Below are 18,310 nucleotides of genomic sequence, written 5' to 3'. Positions count from 1 at the left end.
TGCACTATTAGTTTCCATCTGTATTCATTTACTGACTGTATTCCTTAAGAACTTAGAGCCATCTCTTGTAGTTTTATGTAAAAATGTAATTGAAAATGTAACAGCAAGGCTTGTTCAATTTTCTGACCCTTTCAATTTTCTTAACATTTAGCTTTGTTGCTACTAATCAGTTCACAGAAATTAAATCAATATACCAGCTCAATGGCTGGTGTGTTGCAGAGTATCCTTTATGGGTTTGCTTCTTCCTTTCTTTCCACAGTTTGCTCTCAATCTCAGCTATTTGCCCAAAGGAAGCCTGGAACAGAGCAAGTGCCTACACCATCGTGCAGAAATATTATACTTTTGTTTTTGGGCATCAAACCATTATGAAATGTACCACAACTTGAGGAATTGCCAAGTCAAGCACAAGTACTTTCCAAACGTAGACAGACAAGGAACACAGCAAGAGCAACTATTCACCAAACCCTTCTCCTACAAGCCAAGTCAAAAGTCATTTTGCCAGGTTTATGAGCCTCTGGTCTGACAACATGTGCATTATGAGTGTAACATATTTCAAATGATACTTTTAAAAACTGCCGGCTTTGGTTATACATAATATAATGAATGTGCTCCTCTTACCTTCTCCTCGATGCACTTCTTCATCAAATTCTCCTTGTTTTGCAGCTGGTTACCCAGATTATGGCATTCATCCTCTTTTTCATCCAGCCGCCTCCTGTGGGTATCCACTTGCCCCATGAGCTCAGAGTTTCCTTTTCTCAAGACGACTTTTAGCAGTATCTGTTTTCTTCACCTGATGGAACAAAAAAAGAGAAGGACCCATATGAAGTGATGAGCTGAATATTTGACAGGAAGCCAAGATATTCATAATCGAAAAAGGTCTCATCGAAATTAAAATCGCTTGAATTTTGTGCATAAAAAACATGCCACTGTACTATAGGGGCATGGGGGTGAAAGGATGTGGCGAGGGAAAGAGGTGCGTTTGGCTTGGTTTAAATATCCTAAGTTTTAATAAGTCATTTGTGAGGAATCAACTAATTCCTTGCAGTCCCTAGAGAATTACCTGAAAACACTACATTTAATATATAGTTGGTACACTTTTCATTTTGTCCTCATCTCTTCTCAGTCAGACATCATGACGAGGGTTGATTATCTCAGTTGGTTCTGGCATTTCTAAAAAAATTAGGCCACCTGAATCCTCGTCCTTTTGTACTCAAGGAAGAAAAATCAAAAATGGTTTACATTCAGTTTACATAAATTCTTCCAGCTTAGATACTTCTGGATTGGTACAAACTCTAATCCAGTATTTGTCAAGTCAACAATAGCTCCATTATACACCACCTGTGTGCAATAAAAGTAGGTGTATATAAAAATGATCAATACTGCAAGTTTCCATGCAGATAAAAATTAATTATTAAACTGAAACTTGGCTATGAGTGAAGTATAAAATATTTCCCCAATCTTTAATGATGTAAAATGCATTGCTCATTGAGTGATAGTTGCATGTGTTTAGTAATCAGATATTTGCAATAATCATTCCTAACCATCACAAAGACAGCCTAGTGATATCTCTTGCCAATTAGCTGCCAAAAACTTTTGGCACCTATATTGTGTCCTCTCAGTTTACCACTTTTCACCTTCCATAAACTCCAGCTTATTCAAAACTCTGAAGATCCCAGTCTATCTAACATCAAGCTCTATTCACCTATCACTATACGCACTAATTGATCTTTTCTATCTTTTCCCAACACCATCCTAAAGCAGAGTTAATTTTATCTTGAAAAACACAGGCCTTATCTGCTCGTTCTGGAAACTCAACTAGATGATCTAAATGAAGGCAAAAAAATCAGGCCAAATGGCTGCAGGATTAGTTCATCCTGACATATATCAGAGCCTTATGAGGGGAAAACTACAATAAATATTTCACTGCCCTAAATAATAACTTGCTCCATATTCTGCATTGGCTGCCTTAGAGATACAGATTTTAAAAATTTAATTTGCCCATCAAGTACTACAAGTTTATAAACATTGATATCAATGCAATAATACACTGCTGGGAAGGACCAGTAGGATGTATTTTCATTTAAAGAGTCACATCATTTCTAGTATTCTCTCTTTTTATGACTTCGCTGCATTATAAAGAGAAAAATCTAAAAGCCTATATTCCCAGATCCTCAAAACTGCTCCAAGTCCAGCTGCTGATTGTGCAAGAGCAGTGCCTGAATTTTCTGGAAATTATTGCATCATTTAAAAAATTGGTAAAGACAATGAATATTCCTCGCACAGCACAAGATGCCACGTGGGTACTGGGAAACACTAGGTCCAGATAAATACCTCATCGACGTTCAGCCCATTTCGGCAGATGATACCACCATAGTACACCGTATCTCAAACAATGATGAGTCAGGGTAAAGGAGGTAGAGAGCTTAGCGACATGGTGTCATGACAACAACCTTTCCCTCAATGTCAACAAAAGAGCTGGTCATTGACTTCAGGAAAGGGGGTGGTGTACAGGCACCTGTCTACATCAATGATGCTGAGATCGAGAGGGTTGAGAGTTTCAAGTTCCTGGGAGTGAACATCACCAATAGCCTGTCCTGGTCAAATCACGTAGATGCGACGGCCAAGAAAGCTCACCAGCGCCTCTACTTCCTCAGGAGGCTAAAGAAATTCGGTATGTCCCCTTTGACACTCACCAACTTTTATTGATGCACCATAGGAAGCATCCTATCTGGATGCATCACGGCTTGGTACAGCAACTGCTCCACCCAGGACCGCAAGAAACTGCAGGGAGTTGTAGACACAGCCCAGCGCATCACGGAAACCAGCCTCCCCTCCTTGGGCACTCTACACTTCTATCTTGGTGAAGCAGCCAGCATAATCAAAGGCCCCACCCACCCAGGACATCCTCTTCTCTTCCACCAGGCAGAAGATACAGGAGCCTGAGGGCACGTACCACCAGGCTTAAGGACAGCTTCTACCCCACTGTGATAAGACTATTGAACGGTTCCCTTATACAATGACCTCATGATCTACCTTGTTGTGACCTTGCACCTTATTGCACTGCACTCTCTCTGTAGCTGTGACACTTTACTCTGTACTGTTATTGCTTTTACCTGTACTACATCAATGCACTCTGTACTAACTCAATGTAACTGCACTGTGTAATGAATTGACCTGGACGATCGGTATGCAAGACAAGCTTTTCACTGTACCTCAGTACAAGTGACAATAATAATCAATCTCATTATTTTGCTCTCTCAGTAGCCTGGTACTGTATCTGCATCAAGGGGGTTTCAAACTGCAAGCTAAGATTAATCTTCAGACCTGGCCATAAGGTAGTCAAGCTTAATCTTGAAGTGCACCGAATTATTTTGACTGCTGCTGCAAAACCAGCCACATGGATTCAAACAATTTTTCATTAGAATGTTTAAAATTCTTCTTTATAATTTAAAAGTTTATTTCATATTTTTAAAAGCCCTCCAACCAGCAAGTAAGTGCTTTGAATGTGAAAAGCATATAATTGTGATATATCTATTTATCTTTCATTTTCTTCACTCACTACAATAATGTGCAAAATTTCAATGAATTAAAAACACACACTGGCTTTGTCACTAACCCACATTTATTTTAAAGAAAAAACAAGAAACAAAAATTGGTATTGCTATTGGTTTATTATTGTCACTTGTACCGAGGTACAGTGAAAAGCTTGTCTTACAAACCGATCGTACAGTTCAATTCATTACACATCTCATCTTCTTACTCTTCACATACTTGTAGAACGCCTTGGGGTTTTCCTTAATCCTGCCCACCAAGGTCTTCTCATTTCCCCTCTGGCTCTTCTGGCATCTACGCAATTTGACCAGGACAGGCTATTGGTGATGTTCACTCCCAGGAACTTGAAGCTCTCAACCCTCTCGACCTCAACACCATTGATGTAGACAGGTGCATGTACACCACCCCCTTTCCTGAAGTCAATGACCAGATCTTTTGTTTTGTTGACATTGAGGGAAAGGTTGTTGTCATGACACCATTCCACTAAGCTCTCTCTCTCTCTCCTTCCTGTACTCTGACTCGTCGCTGTTTGAGATACGGCCTACAACGGTGCTATCAACTGCAAACTTGTAGATGGAGTTAGAGCAGAATCTGGCCACACAGTCATAAGTGTATAGGGAGTACCGTAGGAAGCTGAGGACGCAGCCTTGTGGGGCACCAGTGTTGAGAATAATCATGTCGGAGGTATTGCTGCCTATCCTCACTGATTGTGGTCTGTTTGTTAGAAAGTCAAGGATCCAGTTACAGAGGGAGGTGTTGAGTCCTAGGTCTCGGAGTTTGGTGACAAGCTTGCTTGGAATTATTGTATTGAAGGCAGAACTGGAGTCAATAAACAGTAGTCTAACGTAAGTGTCTTTACTATCCAGATGCTCCAGAGCTGAGTGTAGGGCCAGGGAGATGGCATCCGCCGTAGACCTGTTTCGCCGATAGGCAAATTGCAATGAGTCCAGGTTGTCTGGTAGGCTGATTGATGTGTGCCATGAACCAACCTCTCAAACCACTTCATGATGGTATTCATGAAATAAAATTGAAATTCAGCATCCAAAATAAGATACTTAATTTATTAGTCACATGTACATCAAAACACAGTAAAATGCATCTTCTTGCGATACTGAGAATGTGCTGGGGGCCGCCTGCAAGTGTCGCCACTCTTCCGGCGCCAACATAGCATGCCCACAGCTCCTAACCTATACGCCTTTGGAATGTGGGAGGAAACCGGAGCACCAGAGGAAACCCATGCAGACAAGGGGAAAAACAAACTCCTTACAGACAGTGGCGGGAATTGAACCCGGGTCACTGGGTGCTGTAATAGGCTAACTGCTAAATCTATGCTGAACTACATTTTACGCACCATAGCTATGGATTCTCAGGTGAAGTTTCACATTACAGAAGAATGTAACACCAATAGGTTACCAGGAACAATGTCAAACCAAACCATACAATAGTCAGCACAGACATACAGAAACCATATCCAAATCTTTCTCCATCCATTCCAGTACTCATTTCACCAAACATTCTTCACTTTCGAGGAGTTCTTGCTACACACATTCAGTTCTTTGGTTGCCTTATTATTGTTTTTTTTGAAAGGTTACAATGCTGTCACCTGTGTCCCTTTAGCACCATCCAAGATACTAATATCTCTGCAATCCCCATTGCATTAACTCAGTTCTTGATTATTAATATGAATCAATTTATATTACAAGAATAACTGCACCGATCTGTTCACAAAATTAAATTCCAACCAACTATCAAGCTATCAAAGTCCCCTGGATTGGTGCTTCACAAATGCAATTTGGTTGTTTTTACTATTACACAATTAGAACGTCACTATTGTTTCACCACATGTAGTAACCACAAAATTATTCATAAAAACTAACTTTATCCTCTAGTTCACTGCATTCCAGGAGCATTCTAGAATGGTATTTCAGTGTGAAACAGAATGTATTATTCTGTTGCTGAAGCACAATCAGTTAAGATTACATGGTATAAAAGTTCTCTGCTGTAATCAATTACAAGTACACATAACTTAACAGATGTTCAGGTCAATTAGAAGTCAGACCTAATTTCTCTTTATAAAACGTAACTCAAAGAAAATTAGTGACTACAAACATTCTAATTCCTAGATCAATGACTGAACGATTTACTACAGCTGGGGATATTTCCTCATATATTGAAGGAAGATTAAACAATACTTAAGTAGAAGAATTAACATGCAATAAATTTATAAAGCATTCAAGAAATTCTCTCTATGGAATATGAACACTGCTGACTAAATGCAGGGATCTATTTCATGCACACAACTATCTAAAGTAACTACTTTCATTTTAACATATTGTTTAAATATGTCACACTTGCATTGTAACAGTCCCAAATTTATGCAATAGTAAGTTTGGTGGTATGGCTGGTAATATTACTCCCAAGGATGAACTTCCAACCAAATGAACTGTTTATTCCTTTGTACACATCAGGTACATCACTGATGGGGACTCCAATATCTCCCACTTTTGTTTTACATCCAGTAAATTACAAATCCCTCCCTGGTCAGGTCGCACACCAACATGTGTACAAGAACTGTCCCAATGGTGAGCCATTTATTTGTTACCACATTTTCACACCTTACATCAACCACTTCCAAAGCTCACTTGAATTATATTATTAATTTCCTGCCACAGTCGTGGTTTTGTGCTGTGGGTGTATGGCCACAAGAAAAAACTAATCCTAAGTTCACATAGAATCAAACATCCACATTTGTCTATCCCAAACAAAATAAATGCAAGAGGTGAACGACCCACGTCCAACATACACAGACAATACATGGGAAATAGGAGTAGGCCATTTGGCCCCTCAAGCCTGTCATTCAACAAGATCATGGCTGATCTTCCATCTCAATACCATTTTCATGCTCTACATTCTTAACCCTCATTTCCTTTAACCTTCAGAAGTCTATCAATCTGATTTGAGTGCAATCAATACTGAGCTGCCACAGCCCTTAGGAATAGGATTCCAAATGTTGTGTGAGAAAAAAAATTCTCATTTCATCCTAAATGGCCTACTCTTTATTTGATACTATGACTCGGTTCTAGATTCCTTAGCAAGGGAATCCTACTCATATCTACTCTGGTCCACCTCTCATTCATAGAGAAAAAATAAGAACATAGAACATTATAGCACAGGAATAGGCCCTTCAGCCCATGATGTCCCGTGCCAAATATGATCCCAAACCAAATTAAACTAAATCTAGAGTTCTCCTGAACTCTAGAAGATAAAGGCCTGGCCTACTCAATCTCTCCTTTATGATAGTTCCCTAGAGTGAACTAACACCAAAGCTGGGGGTTTTGGTGCAAGTCAAACTGACAGAATAAGAATAATACCTAGTGCACATAGACCTATGCCATTATACTGCCCAACATTTGACACCAAATTGGCCACCTCATCCAAAAACCTATTTAACAACAAAACCATACTGCTTTAAGGGCTAATGCTCTGATCTTGGGGAGGGCACATATTACATGATACAGTATATGCCAGCCATTATATCTGAACATAGAGTTTCAAATTATCAGTGGATAAGTAGGTAGCAAATGGAGAATAATGTGGAAAAATGATGCTTTTTGCTTCCTAATCCATTGAGAAAAATCAGAACACTCAAGGGAATCAAAATAATTTTATGAAAGGAAAATTTAGTTTGACAAATGTGTGTCTTTTAAAATGTAACATACAGGGTAGATAATCAGCACCCAGTAGAATAGAACAGTAAGATTTCCAGGAGGCACTTAATAAGGGGCTAAATAAAAGATTGCTATTCAGATAAGAGGGCAGAGGCTGGCATGGACAGGGACTTGGCTAACTAATAGAGAGAATAGGGATAAATGTGCATTTCTGAATTGACAAACAATAACTACCAGAGTGACACAGGTATTAGTGGTGGGGCCTCAACTACTCAATCTAGATTAATGGCTTGGATGAAGGGACTGAGTGCACTGTAGCCAAATTTGATGATACAAAGAGAAGTAGGTTAACAAATTGTGAGAAGAACACAAGTGGCCTGCAAAGGGACGTGGATAGGTTGAGTGAGTGGGCAAGAAGTTAACAGATAGATTATATGGGAAAACGTAATGTTATCAACTTCGGAAAGAAGAATGACAAAGGCAAATTACTTAAACAGAGCACGACTACAAAACGTTGTGGTTAGAAGAGTTCCAATGCATTAAATACAAAGGGTTGGCATGCAGGTACGGCAAGTAATTAGAGAAGCTAATGGAATGCTGGATTTTATTGCAAGGGTTATGAATTTTAAATTAGGCAAGTTACAAAGCATTTTAAAGAGTGATGAGACCACAACTGAAGTACTGCGTTCAGTTTGGTCTCCATATTTAGGAAGGATATCCTTGGATTCAAGGCAGTGCAGTAAAGATGAAAAACAACGATGATGCTGGAGGAACTCAGCAGGCCAGGCAGCATCCGTGGAGAAAAGCAGGCGGTCAACGTTTCGGGTCAGGACCCTTCTTCAGGACTGAAGATAGGAAAAGGGGTAAGCCCAATATATAGGAAGGAAAAGCAGAGCAGTGATAGGTGGACAAAAGAGGGAGGCAGGGTGGGGCACAGGGTGTGATAGGTAGATGCAGGTAAGAGACAGTGATAGGCAGGTGCGGGGGAGGAGGGGAGAGCAAATCCACCAAGGGATGGGTCAAAGGTGAGGAGAGAGAGGAAAAAAAGGTAGAAAAAATAGAGACTAGGGAATGGGAAGAGGAGAAGAAGCGTGGTGCGTGGGCAGGGGGTTCGTGTTGGTGGGGGGGATTACCTAAAGTAAGAGAATTCAACGTTCATGCCGTTAGGCTGCAAGGTTCCGAGACAGAAAATGAGGTGCTGTTCCTCCAGTTTGCACTTGGACTTCTCCTAGCAGTGGAGAAGGCCGAGGACTGACATATCTGTGATAGTGTGGGAGGCGGAGTTGAAGTGACTGGCGACAGGGAGATGCAGACCTGAAATGTTGACCACCTGCTTTTCTCCACGGATGCTGCCTAGCCTGCTGAGTTCCTCCAGCATCATAGTGTTTTTCTTCTAGATTCCACCATCTGCAGTCCTGTGTTTCTCTAGCAGTGCAGTAAAGGTTTACCAGGTTGATTCCCGGGATCAAAGGTTGACATGATGAGAGGTTGAGCAGATTGTGCCCATATTCATTGCTTAGAAAAATGGGAGATGATCTGACCGAAACTTCTAAGATTCTGAGAGAACTGAGAGTGAATGCCCAAGATGTTTCCCACGGGGACATTTAGAACTGGCAGGAGGTGGTGAGCAGAGTTTCATAATGAGGGTCACCCACTGAAGGTAAAAAGGGGAAGAATTTCCTCTCAGAAGCTTGTAACTTTTTGGGATTCTTTACATCAGAGGGCTGTGAGGAGGAAAAGTCAGTGAATGCATTTGAGGAGACTGACAGGTATTTCAACTACAGAGGATATGAAGGGTTTACAGTAAGAGTTAGAGAACATGTTATTGAGGCCTGGATTGGATGAACCACAATGGAGCAGGCTCGGGGAGGAGTAGGGGTGGGCCCAATGGCCCATTCCTCCTCCTGTTCCTTAAGTTGAACTACTGGATTGATATCAAAGTCCAGGACTATTTATTTGGAAACACTAGTTTGAATCCCACCATCATGGTTTGGGGAATTTAAAATTCGAGTGTTTAAAATCTGCAATGCTTTCCGACATGAACTCAATGGGCTGAATGGCCTCTTTCTATGCTGTAATAAATTCCACAAATAAAACAGAACAGAAGCTTTCCTCTGTAACCAACAATAACTTGGACAAACAACCTGCTGGAGGAACTCAGCAGATCGAGCAGCACCTGTGGGAAGAAAGGAATCATCGCATTTCGGTCAAAACCCTGCATCAGAACTGTGTGGAGAGGGAAAAACAGCCAGTATAAAGAGAGGGGGAGTGGTGACACAGGGGCCATTAGTGGACCGAGGAGGGGTGAAGGAGGGACAGGCAGATGGAGTGGGGAGGGGGTGGACTTGAGTGAGGGAGGTGGATGATAGGTGAAAGCAGACAAAAATAAAGGCATACTGGAGCCAGGTGGGGGGAGTGGAGCGTAAAGTTGGAGACAGCTGCTGGAGGGAGATGAGGGAGCAACAAAGGTTACCAGTGCCAAATCTGATAAGTAAGGAAAGTGGTAAAGGAAACCATTAGGGGAGAGGTGGGCAGATGAAACCAGATGGGAGAGGGTGTGTAATCCAGTGGGGAAAATGTGTAGGTAGCAAGTGGTTGGAAGCAGGGATAAACTCAGAAATGCTAATTGCAGAGACTGGATTTCTGAAACGGAAGTGACTGTACCGTCCCTACAATAACATTCCTAACCTGGACGTAGAATTCCTGCCAACCAAAAATACAAACCCATTCCAGAAAACCTTTAGGAACTGCACAACAACAAAAACCATCTTTGTCATCACTAAAGAAATCTAATTTAACATGGGCAGCAAAGTCTTATCCTCAAAACGTAATATCAATTTTTTCCTCCCCATTTCAGACAGCTGCTGATTCCAAGCATGCCCTGTGACAGACTCGGTGATAACCTATGTGAAGATCATAAAACCTTAACACCAGCTTCAAAACATGTAGGAACCACTGGTTCAAAAGCTGTCAAAACTTCAACAACCATAACTTTTATATCACAGTAAAAACTGTTTCCTTTTTTTGCATAAGCAGCATTTCTTTCAGACATTATCAAGATGTGAAATAATCAAGTTTAAAAGAAATAGATTTAGGCAAGGAACTTCCAAAACTACAGAAGTAGGAAAGCTCCCCTTGTAAACCAGAAACATTAAAGAAACAATAGCTTGGAATTTATGGTCAGCATTACGCAACAACAGCCATTGATAGCCTTTAAAGTAGTTCATTATAAAGATCTTGTAAGCTGTGGCAAGAACCTCTGCTTTACTGAACTTCCAATTACATCAGGGGATCCATACAGTCCAGCAAGTTTGCTGAGAAGCCATTGAAGAACTCTCAGGAGGCACAGGAAGGAGGAAAATACATTATTTTTAATTCAAGTTTTAACCATTTTACACACACCAAAAGATTGGAACATACACAATTAAAAGAGAAGCTGAACCATCAAAAAAAAACAAAATAAAGATCCCTTACATTGAATTATTTGTGAGAGGCAACTACAATACACACTAAATTAGTTACTTTAGGACTAGGAAAGTTTGCAAGTAATTATTCCCTGGTATATCAAGAATTCACTTAACATGGTAGGTTTTGCTATATGTAATAAGATATTTTGATATTAAAGACAAGATCCCTAATTGGTTGTGATCACATCCATTCAATTGGTATCTTGATCCCATTGGACAAGGCAACTTCTTGTTTCCAGCTGGCACATCTCACTCTTCTATCACCTTATCTGCTTGTTGACCAACATTAGTGTCCAGTTAAGTAATGCCTAGATATCAAATTCTTACCTACATTAGCAAATCCACCATGATCTCATGTGATCCAAGTAATCTTCTTCACCAATAAGTCCCAAGATCTCTACTTTCTTCCTACTCTCGCCTCAATCATCCTCCATTTAAATTGTTCATCACTGACAACCATGCCTTCAACTGTCAAGAATCCTTCTGGAATTCCCCCAAAACTTCTACCTCACTTTCCTCTTTAAATGTTCCTTAAAAGCTAGCTCTGACAATCTTTGGGTACATGCTCTAATAGTTCCTTGTAGATCAGTCATATTTTGTCTTCAAATCACCTTGTAGCAGTTTGCTATGTTAAAGCTACTTCAATAAATACGAGTTTTTCTTTGACAATGTTGTTCAGTAACAAGTAGAAGGTATACACAATGGTCCAGTGTGATTTGCCCTCTAGTTGCTTACAAAGGCTTGGACAACAAAGGAGTGAGAAAACTAGTTACACTGCAGAGTGAAACAATACAGTGGATCATAACACTGAAGAACATGGAGGGAAAAAAATAGCAAATGCAAATACACAGGTTCCTCAAAAGTGCAGTTGGATAAAGGCATAAAATAGGCCAAAACTGCATTGGTTTTACAAGTGGAACCAAAGATTTATCAGAACAACTTTTTAAAAAAATTTTATATCATAGTTGGTCACCTTTATTAGAAGTCATTAAGCCAGAAAGTGTGTACAACGGACACCATCTACAATGATGCCACCAAAAGAATAGTTATGAAAAGAAATTTCAAATGTGAGAAGGTTTTTATTGGAGGCAGAGTACAAGCCAATTATTAAAGGATTGTTAAAAATAATGAACACATTTTGGTTAATTTTCTCAAAGCCAGAGGTCACCAATTTAAGATCAGTAACAACTAGGAAAGAGTTGTTTAAAAAAATTAATGGGTAGCTGAACCAGATGCATTACATCATCTAGGAAAATAATTATAAACTTTTGGATTACACTAAGATACAGGGCTGAGAGAAGGGCAGAGGGATTAGTTTTGGCTTGCTCCTTTTCTATGAATGTTCGAGTGAGAGAGATTTATGATGCAGCTCATGCTACCAACATTCATTCCTTTCAAAACTCCATTACACATTCTGGAAGAGCAAGATACAGAACAATACTCGTTTTAAATTCCGAGAAAATATCAATACCCTCTTAGAATCCTAAAAAAAAATTGAAGTCAAAAGGGAGGCTCACCCAGTGTTGCTCTTGTTACAGTTTGGTACAAGACCAAATCAGAAGTACTAGTTCCCTCTTCATTTCTACCACCCACCACTGCCCCCCCCCCCAAATAGATTAGCACTTGGCCTCCTGTAATAGCATGTGGAGGACTTTAATGCAACTATTCAATCCTCACTTAAATCCTCATGTAACAACAATATTGGCCATGGCAACAGATATACACAGCCCATTCTCTTCAACAAGAAAAAAAGTTACCAATTGGGACCTCACTTCAGGAAGAAAAATCATTTCTACAGCTCTATTACTTAATCCCACCCCAATCAGTCTGAATGAACATATATGCCCCATAGATCTAGCAATAGTCTAAGGCAGATAAGTTATTGGCTTAGACCCAGGAACCAAGATTGTCAATGAATGATTAACCCTTGAAAATTATAACCTATGTCATAATACAAAATATAATTGTGCTATATGTCTATTTTGTGCACTTAGAATTAAACATTAAAAATACCAAATGGATATTCTTTTTAGGTTATTGACCATTAAAGTTAGTAACTCTGGCAAGAAGTAATTTCACATGTAGGAGGAAACATTTCTATCAGTTCAATTACAACCGAATGACAAGGGAATAGTCGGATCCTTTAACCTCTAAATACGGTGAATTGAAAAGGCAAGAAGAGATCATGGACTACTCTGTTTTCGACCTCCTAAAGTATTGACTTCTGTTGATGACCCTCCATTACACTGTCAGAAATCAAGCCCACATTCCCTCAATTAACAAAAACTCTCTGTACGTACCAATGTTCAGGTTCACCATCTTCATCTTCAACATAAAAATGTTTTGCTCCCCACTTAAATAGTACTTAGAACATAGAACAGTAGTGCTCTGGACAGGCCACTCAGACCACCATGTTGTGCCGATCTTGACGCCAATTTATACTAAATGTCCTCCTCCTGTATATCATATCCCTTCAGTCCCTTCATATTCATGTGTATCTAAAAACCCTCAAACTCCACCAAACTACCCGCTTCCACTACTACCCCCTGGTAACCCAATTCCAGGCACCTACCACTCCCTGCATAAAGAACTTCCCCCCCTCTAAGAATGTCCTCTGGTGTTTGACATTTCTACCCCGGGAAAGATTCTGACCATCTACCCTATCTATGCGTCTCATAATTTAAAACCTCTATCAGGTCTCCCTCAGCCTCCGAAACTCTATATCTGTATTTAAAAGTCTCAGAGTGGAAGCACAAATGTTAAGGGATTGAGCAAGACTAAAATACACAGGTATGGTTCCCATTATCAACTGACTTGAGCATAAAAAGATCAAAACTATGTATGGCAATTCCTGGAACTATACTTGCAAAGAAAATGTTCGACTGATATCTGTTTAGGAGAGAAAATCCTTAAATTAGTTTGTGCCAGTTGAGTATGAAAATATCCTGATTGTTATTAAAGTTAATTTATCACCAACTTCAGGTTCCATCTACATTCAAAACATAAGCAATTCCAGCAGAATTAAAATTTGCTAATATTATACCCACAAATGAAGAATGGCAATTTTTTAAATCACATTGTTTTGTTTAGAATGCAACAGCCACGTGAACAGAGACTAAAATTATGTCTCCATATGACTCCGAATATCAGGTCATTATTGCATTCCTACAAATTATAAGATATGGGGATAGGCAGGTAATTATGTTGAGGTAGAAGATCACAAATGATCTTGTTAAATGGCATAGCAGATTTGAAGGGCTGAATGGCCTGCTCCTGTTTTATTGTTTTCATAATGGTCTATGGTTTAGTGTGTCATACACTACTCCAACATTCAAAATTACCATCCATTAGACATTAGCCAAACTTCAAACATTGCCATAATATTACACGCTGTTGGGTGTAAACTGGAGTGAACTCCTTGCATTTATTTTATAACCTGTAACCTGCAGTTAATGCCAGCAGGTCACAGCCCTTAGCTCTGTTCATTTTATGGTAGCAGATTAGGAGAAGTAATTCAATTTGTGGAATCAGAAAGTATATAAATCATTTGATCTTTAGCTATGAGAACTACATTTTCTTAACAGTGGATTACCATTAATACTGCCTATCCCCAAAGTTATATTTCCTTCGCTTCCCAATTGCACTGCAGCAAGTACTAGGTAATACAGCTTACTCCCATACCATATGTAGTGTTTTTCCAAGGACAGATAATGAGATAAATGCAGTCTCATGATCATTCTATCCCAATGGGCATCACCACCTTCCCACACTTGGAATTACAGCCAGTTTCCAATTTCAAATACTAACAGCAGAGACATTATCAGCAGAGCCATAAATTCTACTCGTGAATGTGGGCACGTGTCACCACCTACACTTTCAACCTCCAAATTAAACAGATGGCTCTGCCTCCAATTAGCCACATCTGGGTCAAACTAACACTGTTGAAAAACTTGTCATTTATCTAACCCCAAGATGAGCTTACAAATCGCAAAGAATGCTATGCTTTTGTCACCTCAAAATGGACTAGTGGTCTTTTCTCCCGCCAGATTTTCAACCTCCATAAGTTAGCTCATCCAAAACTCTGCTGCCCTTTTAAAAAAATTACTCACCAAGTCCTGCTTGACGTCATTCCCTCTGCTCACTGACCTCATCAACTACTGATGCTCATTCCCTCAGATTTAAAGTTCTCATTTTTATTTTCAAATCCTTCCAAAGCATCAGGCCTCCCTGGTAACTTCCAGCCATAAAATCACTTTCGTCCCACTCCCTCTGTGCCACTGTCAGGAATCATACCTTCATTCATCCACATACCATATCCTGAATGTTCCTTTATTTCCTCTCTAACTTCCTTCATTATTCCTATCAAGCAGATGGCCTCATCAATAGCTCAAACACAATAACCCTGGCCCCGCACCTTGTCCTGTCCATTCTTCCCCACCCTCTGAAATTTAAAGTTAATTTAGTTCCTCTCTCTCAGTTGTGACAAAGGGTCTTCATCCTGAAATGTTGACTGTTTCTCTTTCCACAGATGCTGCCCGACTTGCTGAGCATTTCCACATTTTCTGGTTATATTTCAGATGTCCAGCATCTATAGCTTTTTCCCTTTATCCTAATCCTCAACTTCTGATCCAGACTTTCCTTAGCACCCACCTCACTAGCCAAGCTTTCGGTCAATTCTCAAAATATGCGTATGTATTGATCCAATTACACGTCAGCAACCTGAATACATTCTTTGACTTTAAAGTGGCTGCACACATGCAGCTTGTTGTCAGTTAGCAAGTACATAGTACACTCTATCTGGGCCCAAATCTTACAAAACTTCGATTTGTGCTAGCACCGCCCAACCCAGATAATGCTGGATATTAGTTTATCTTCCCGCATTCGTTAGATAACAAAAATCAATTAACTCACATTTGTATGATGCAAAACAATGAACCAATATGTTCGATTCATGCCTGCTTGAATTCTAAGCCTACTAATCAGTCTTGTGTAGTGTCATATACAGCAATCCTTGTACAAACCCACTGTACTTTCAGTGCACATAGAAGTATGACCACCAAACATTTTGTATAATCATTTGAGTAAAATAAATAATTAACATGCAAGTTAAAGCCCTTAGGTGAACGCATTTCACGTGGAAGGAGTAGGCCAGCTCCCATGCCTTCTGTGTCTGTGTAAGCAGATTCAGTTCCATAGGTATGTGTAGGTCTCAGATGTCTAGGAGTGAGGGTGCACCTGTGCTTGGGGAGCAGGGGGTGACTGGACCTGTATTGCTGAGTAGGCTTCATTATCCATGTTTGTACTTCTGTGCCTAAGTCTGTCTGGACCTCAGCTGGGCTGACACCCCACTCCCTTGCATTTGATGTCTGGAGTCAGGCCAAAGTCTGGGCACCTGTGGGGTTCAGCTACCTGGATGCACCCCTGTGTGCGAGGATATTAGTCCTGGTGTGGTGGTTGGGTCCGGGGGGGGGGGGGGGGGGGGGGGGGGGGGGGGGGGGGGGGGGGGGGGGGGGGGGGGGGGGGGGGGGGGGGGGGGGGGGGGGGGTGGGGGGGGGGGGGGGGGGGGGGGGGGGGGGGGAGGTCGGCCTGCGCCCTATCACCCTGCGTCTGGGTGCTCCAACCCACCCCAAGGGTGAGCGTGGGTGTGCACAAACCGGATCCTCACCCCCACCACCTAGGTGTGCAAAGGGGCGTGTCAGCTCTCCGGGCTGAAGGCGGATGTGCTCAGGTGTGGGTGTGTGCGGTCTCCCAGGTGTGTCGGCGCCTTCGCCCCTCCAGCTGTTGGGGAGGGTGGAACATCTGGTGGGGGTGGGGGGTGTCAGCGTCCAGCTGCGAGCCTGGGGGGGTGGGGGTGGGGGAGGGGGGGGTGATGCAGCAGGGCTCAGCCCCCCGGCTGGGAGCAGGTCTCCGGGCCCGTGTCCGTCCCCCGCGGCCCCGGCCTTACCTGCACCTGGAGCTTCGGCCAGTTCGAGCTGCAGCCTGCCGTTCCGCGTCGACACCATCCAGTAGTTGAAGGCCACGACGGCCGCCAGCACCAGCAGGCCGAGCAGCAGCAGCGAGGGCAGGCGGCCTGCACGCCGGCTGTTGCCGAACATCCTCGGGCCGGCAGCGGGATCCACTCCCGGGCCCCGCAAAAAATCAACAAGGTCCCTGGAAGCCCGGGCGGGGAGGCAGCGAAACAATAGGGCCTGGGAGCGAAGCGAAGCCTGGGCAGCGGGCTGCCCTCAGGCGGTGCCAAGCGGGCGCCCGATTACCTCATCCCCCCGGCACCGGCTGCAGGCCGCCCCCGACCCCCGCTCCGCGCCGCCCGCTCATCCCGCCCGGCCCGATATCCCCGACGTTTGACACCGAGAACTGCCCCTCACACAAAACGCCGGCGCTGCCGAGCGGGGTGACGTCGAGCGCCGGAGACCCGCTGCCCGCCGTCCGCCTCAGAAATGCCCGCCCGCCCCCCGGCTGACAGCCGCTTATAAACCCAGCGACACCTACCCTGCTGGCAACCCGGCTTTGTGACGGCCACTTAACCGCCGATAGGTCGAGCTTGAACAGAAGGCGGGTCCCGGGTGCCAGTGTGACCACTCGATTGCTCACTTTGCCGCAGGCTCCCTCTTTATTGGTTCTCTGCCGCGCTGATGGACGTTCCGGGTAGGCGGGCGCTATGCGGCAGCAAGTTAGTTTGAGTGTGCAAGCAATGAGTCGCTGCTTCCGCATTCGTTGAACTTGGGGATATGAATGGGTGGAATACAGATGTAAGTCAACACCAACACTGATGCCCCGAACTGGACATCCTCCTGAAACCCACTTCCTCCTTGCTTTGCATTTTATACATTTCTCTTGCTGAAAATAATACTTCTTTCTTAAAAGATGGTGAATCTCGGAAGAATAATTAGTTATTCCCCATTTCATTTATTTACAGTTACATGATTCATCTACAGGATGTGGTTGTCACTGGTATAGACTGCATTTATTACCCTTTTGTAATTGCCCTTGAGAACGTGGGGGTGAGCCGCTTTACTGAACACGTATTCTTGGATAAGTTTATTGGATAGAAGGGGTTTAGAGGGACATAAGCCAAACACAGACAAACGGGACTAGTTTGGGACTAGCACCACGGTCAGCATAGGTGAGTTGGGGCCGAAGGGCCTCTTTTCCATTGTTGTATTGCTCTTTGACTCTATAACTGCTGCAGACCTTCTAGTGAAGCTGAAAAAACAAGATGCTGGAGGAACTCAGCGGGCCAGGCAGCATCCGTGGAGAAAAGCAGGCAGTCAACGTTTCAGGTCAGGACCCTGTTTTTCTAGTGAAGGGTGTTCCCACAGTGCTGTTGAGGAGGGAGTTCTAAGAGTTAGACTGCATAATAATGAAGTGATGAAGAAATGGTAATAGATTTCCAAGTCAGGATGGTGTATATATTGGAATCAGGAGGTGATGGTTTCCTCCCACATTCCAAAGATGTACGGGTTAGGAAGTTGTGGACATGTTATGTTGGTGCCAGAAGCGTGGTGACACTTGCGGGCTGCCCCCAGAACACTCTACACAAAAGATGCATTTCACTGTGTGTTTCGATTACATGTGACTAATAAAGAAATCTTATCTTATCCCTATGTACCTGGTCAGTCTGAG

The 18,310-nt window shown here is 42.4% G+C and overlaps 1 protein-coding gene across 1 annotated transcript in view; it reads right to left on the bottom strand.

Annotated features, from left to right (window-relative positions):
* Positions 1–17,125, bottom strand: part of LOC127584005 (protein GOLM2-like) — a 71,962-nt gene extending 54,837 nt beyond the window's left edge. Inside the window, 4 exon segments of the mRNA XM_052040504.1 lie at positions 619–747; positions 749–790; positions 15,923–15,927; positions 16,638–17,125. Coding sequence (XP_051896464.1) covers positions 619–747; positions 749–790; positions 15,923–15,927; positions 16,638–16,782 — 321 coding nt within the window. The 5' untranslated portion in view covers positions 16,783–17,125.
* Between the last annotated feature and the right edge of the window lie 1,185 nt (positions 17,126–18,310).

Source organism: Pristis pectinata, chromosome 28 (assembly GCF_009764475.1).
Source record: "Pristis pectinata isolate sPriPec2 chromosome 28, sPriPec2.1.pri, whole genome shotgun sequence".
NCBI lineage: Eukaryota > Metazoa > Chordata > Chondrichthyes > Rhinopristiformes > Pristidae > Pristis > Pristis pectinata.
Note: the sequence above shows the minus strand (reverse complement) of the source record. Positions and strands in the feature narration are given on the sequence as shown.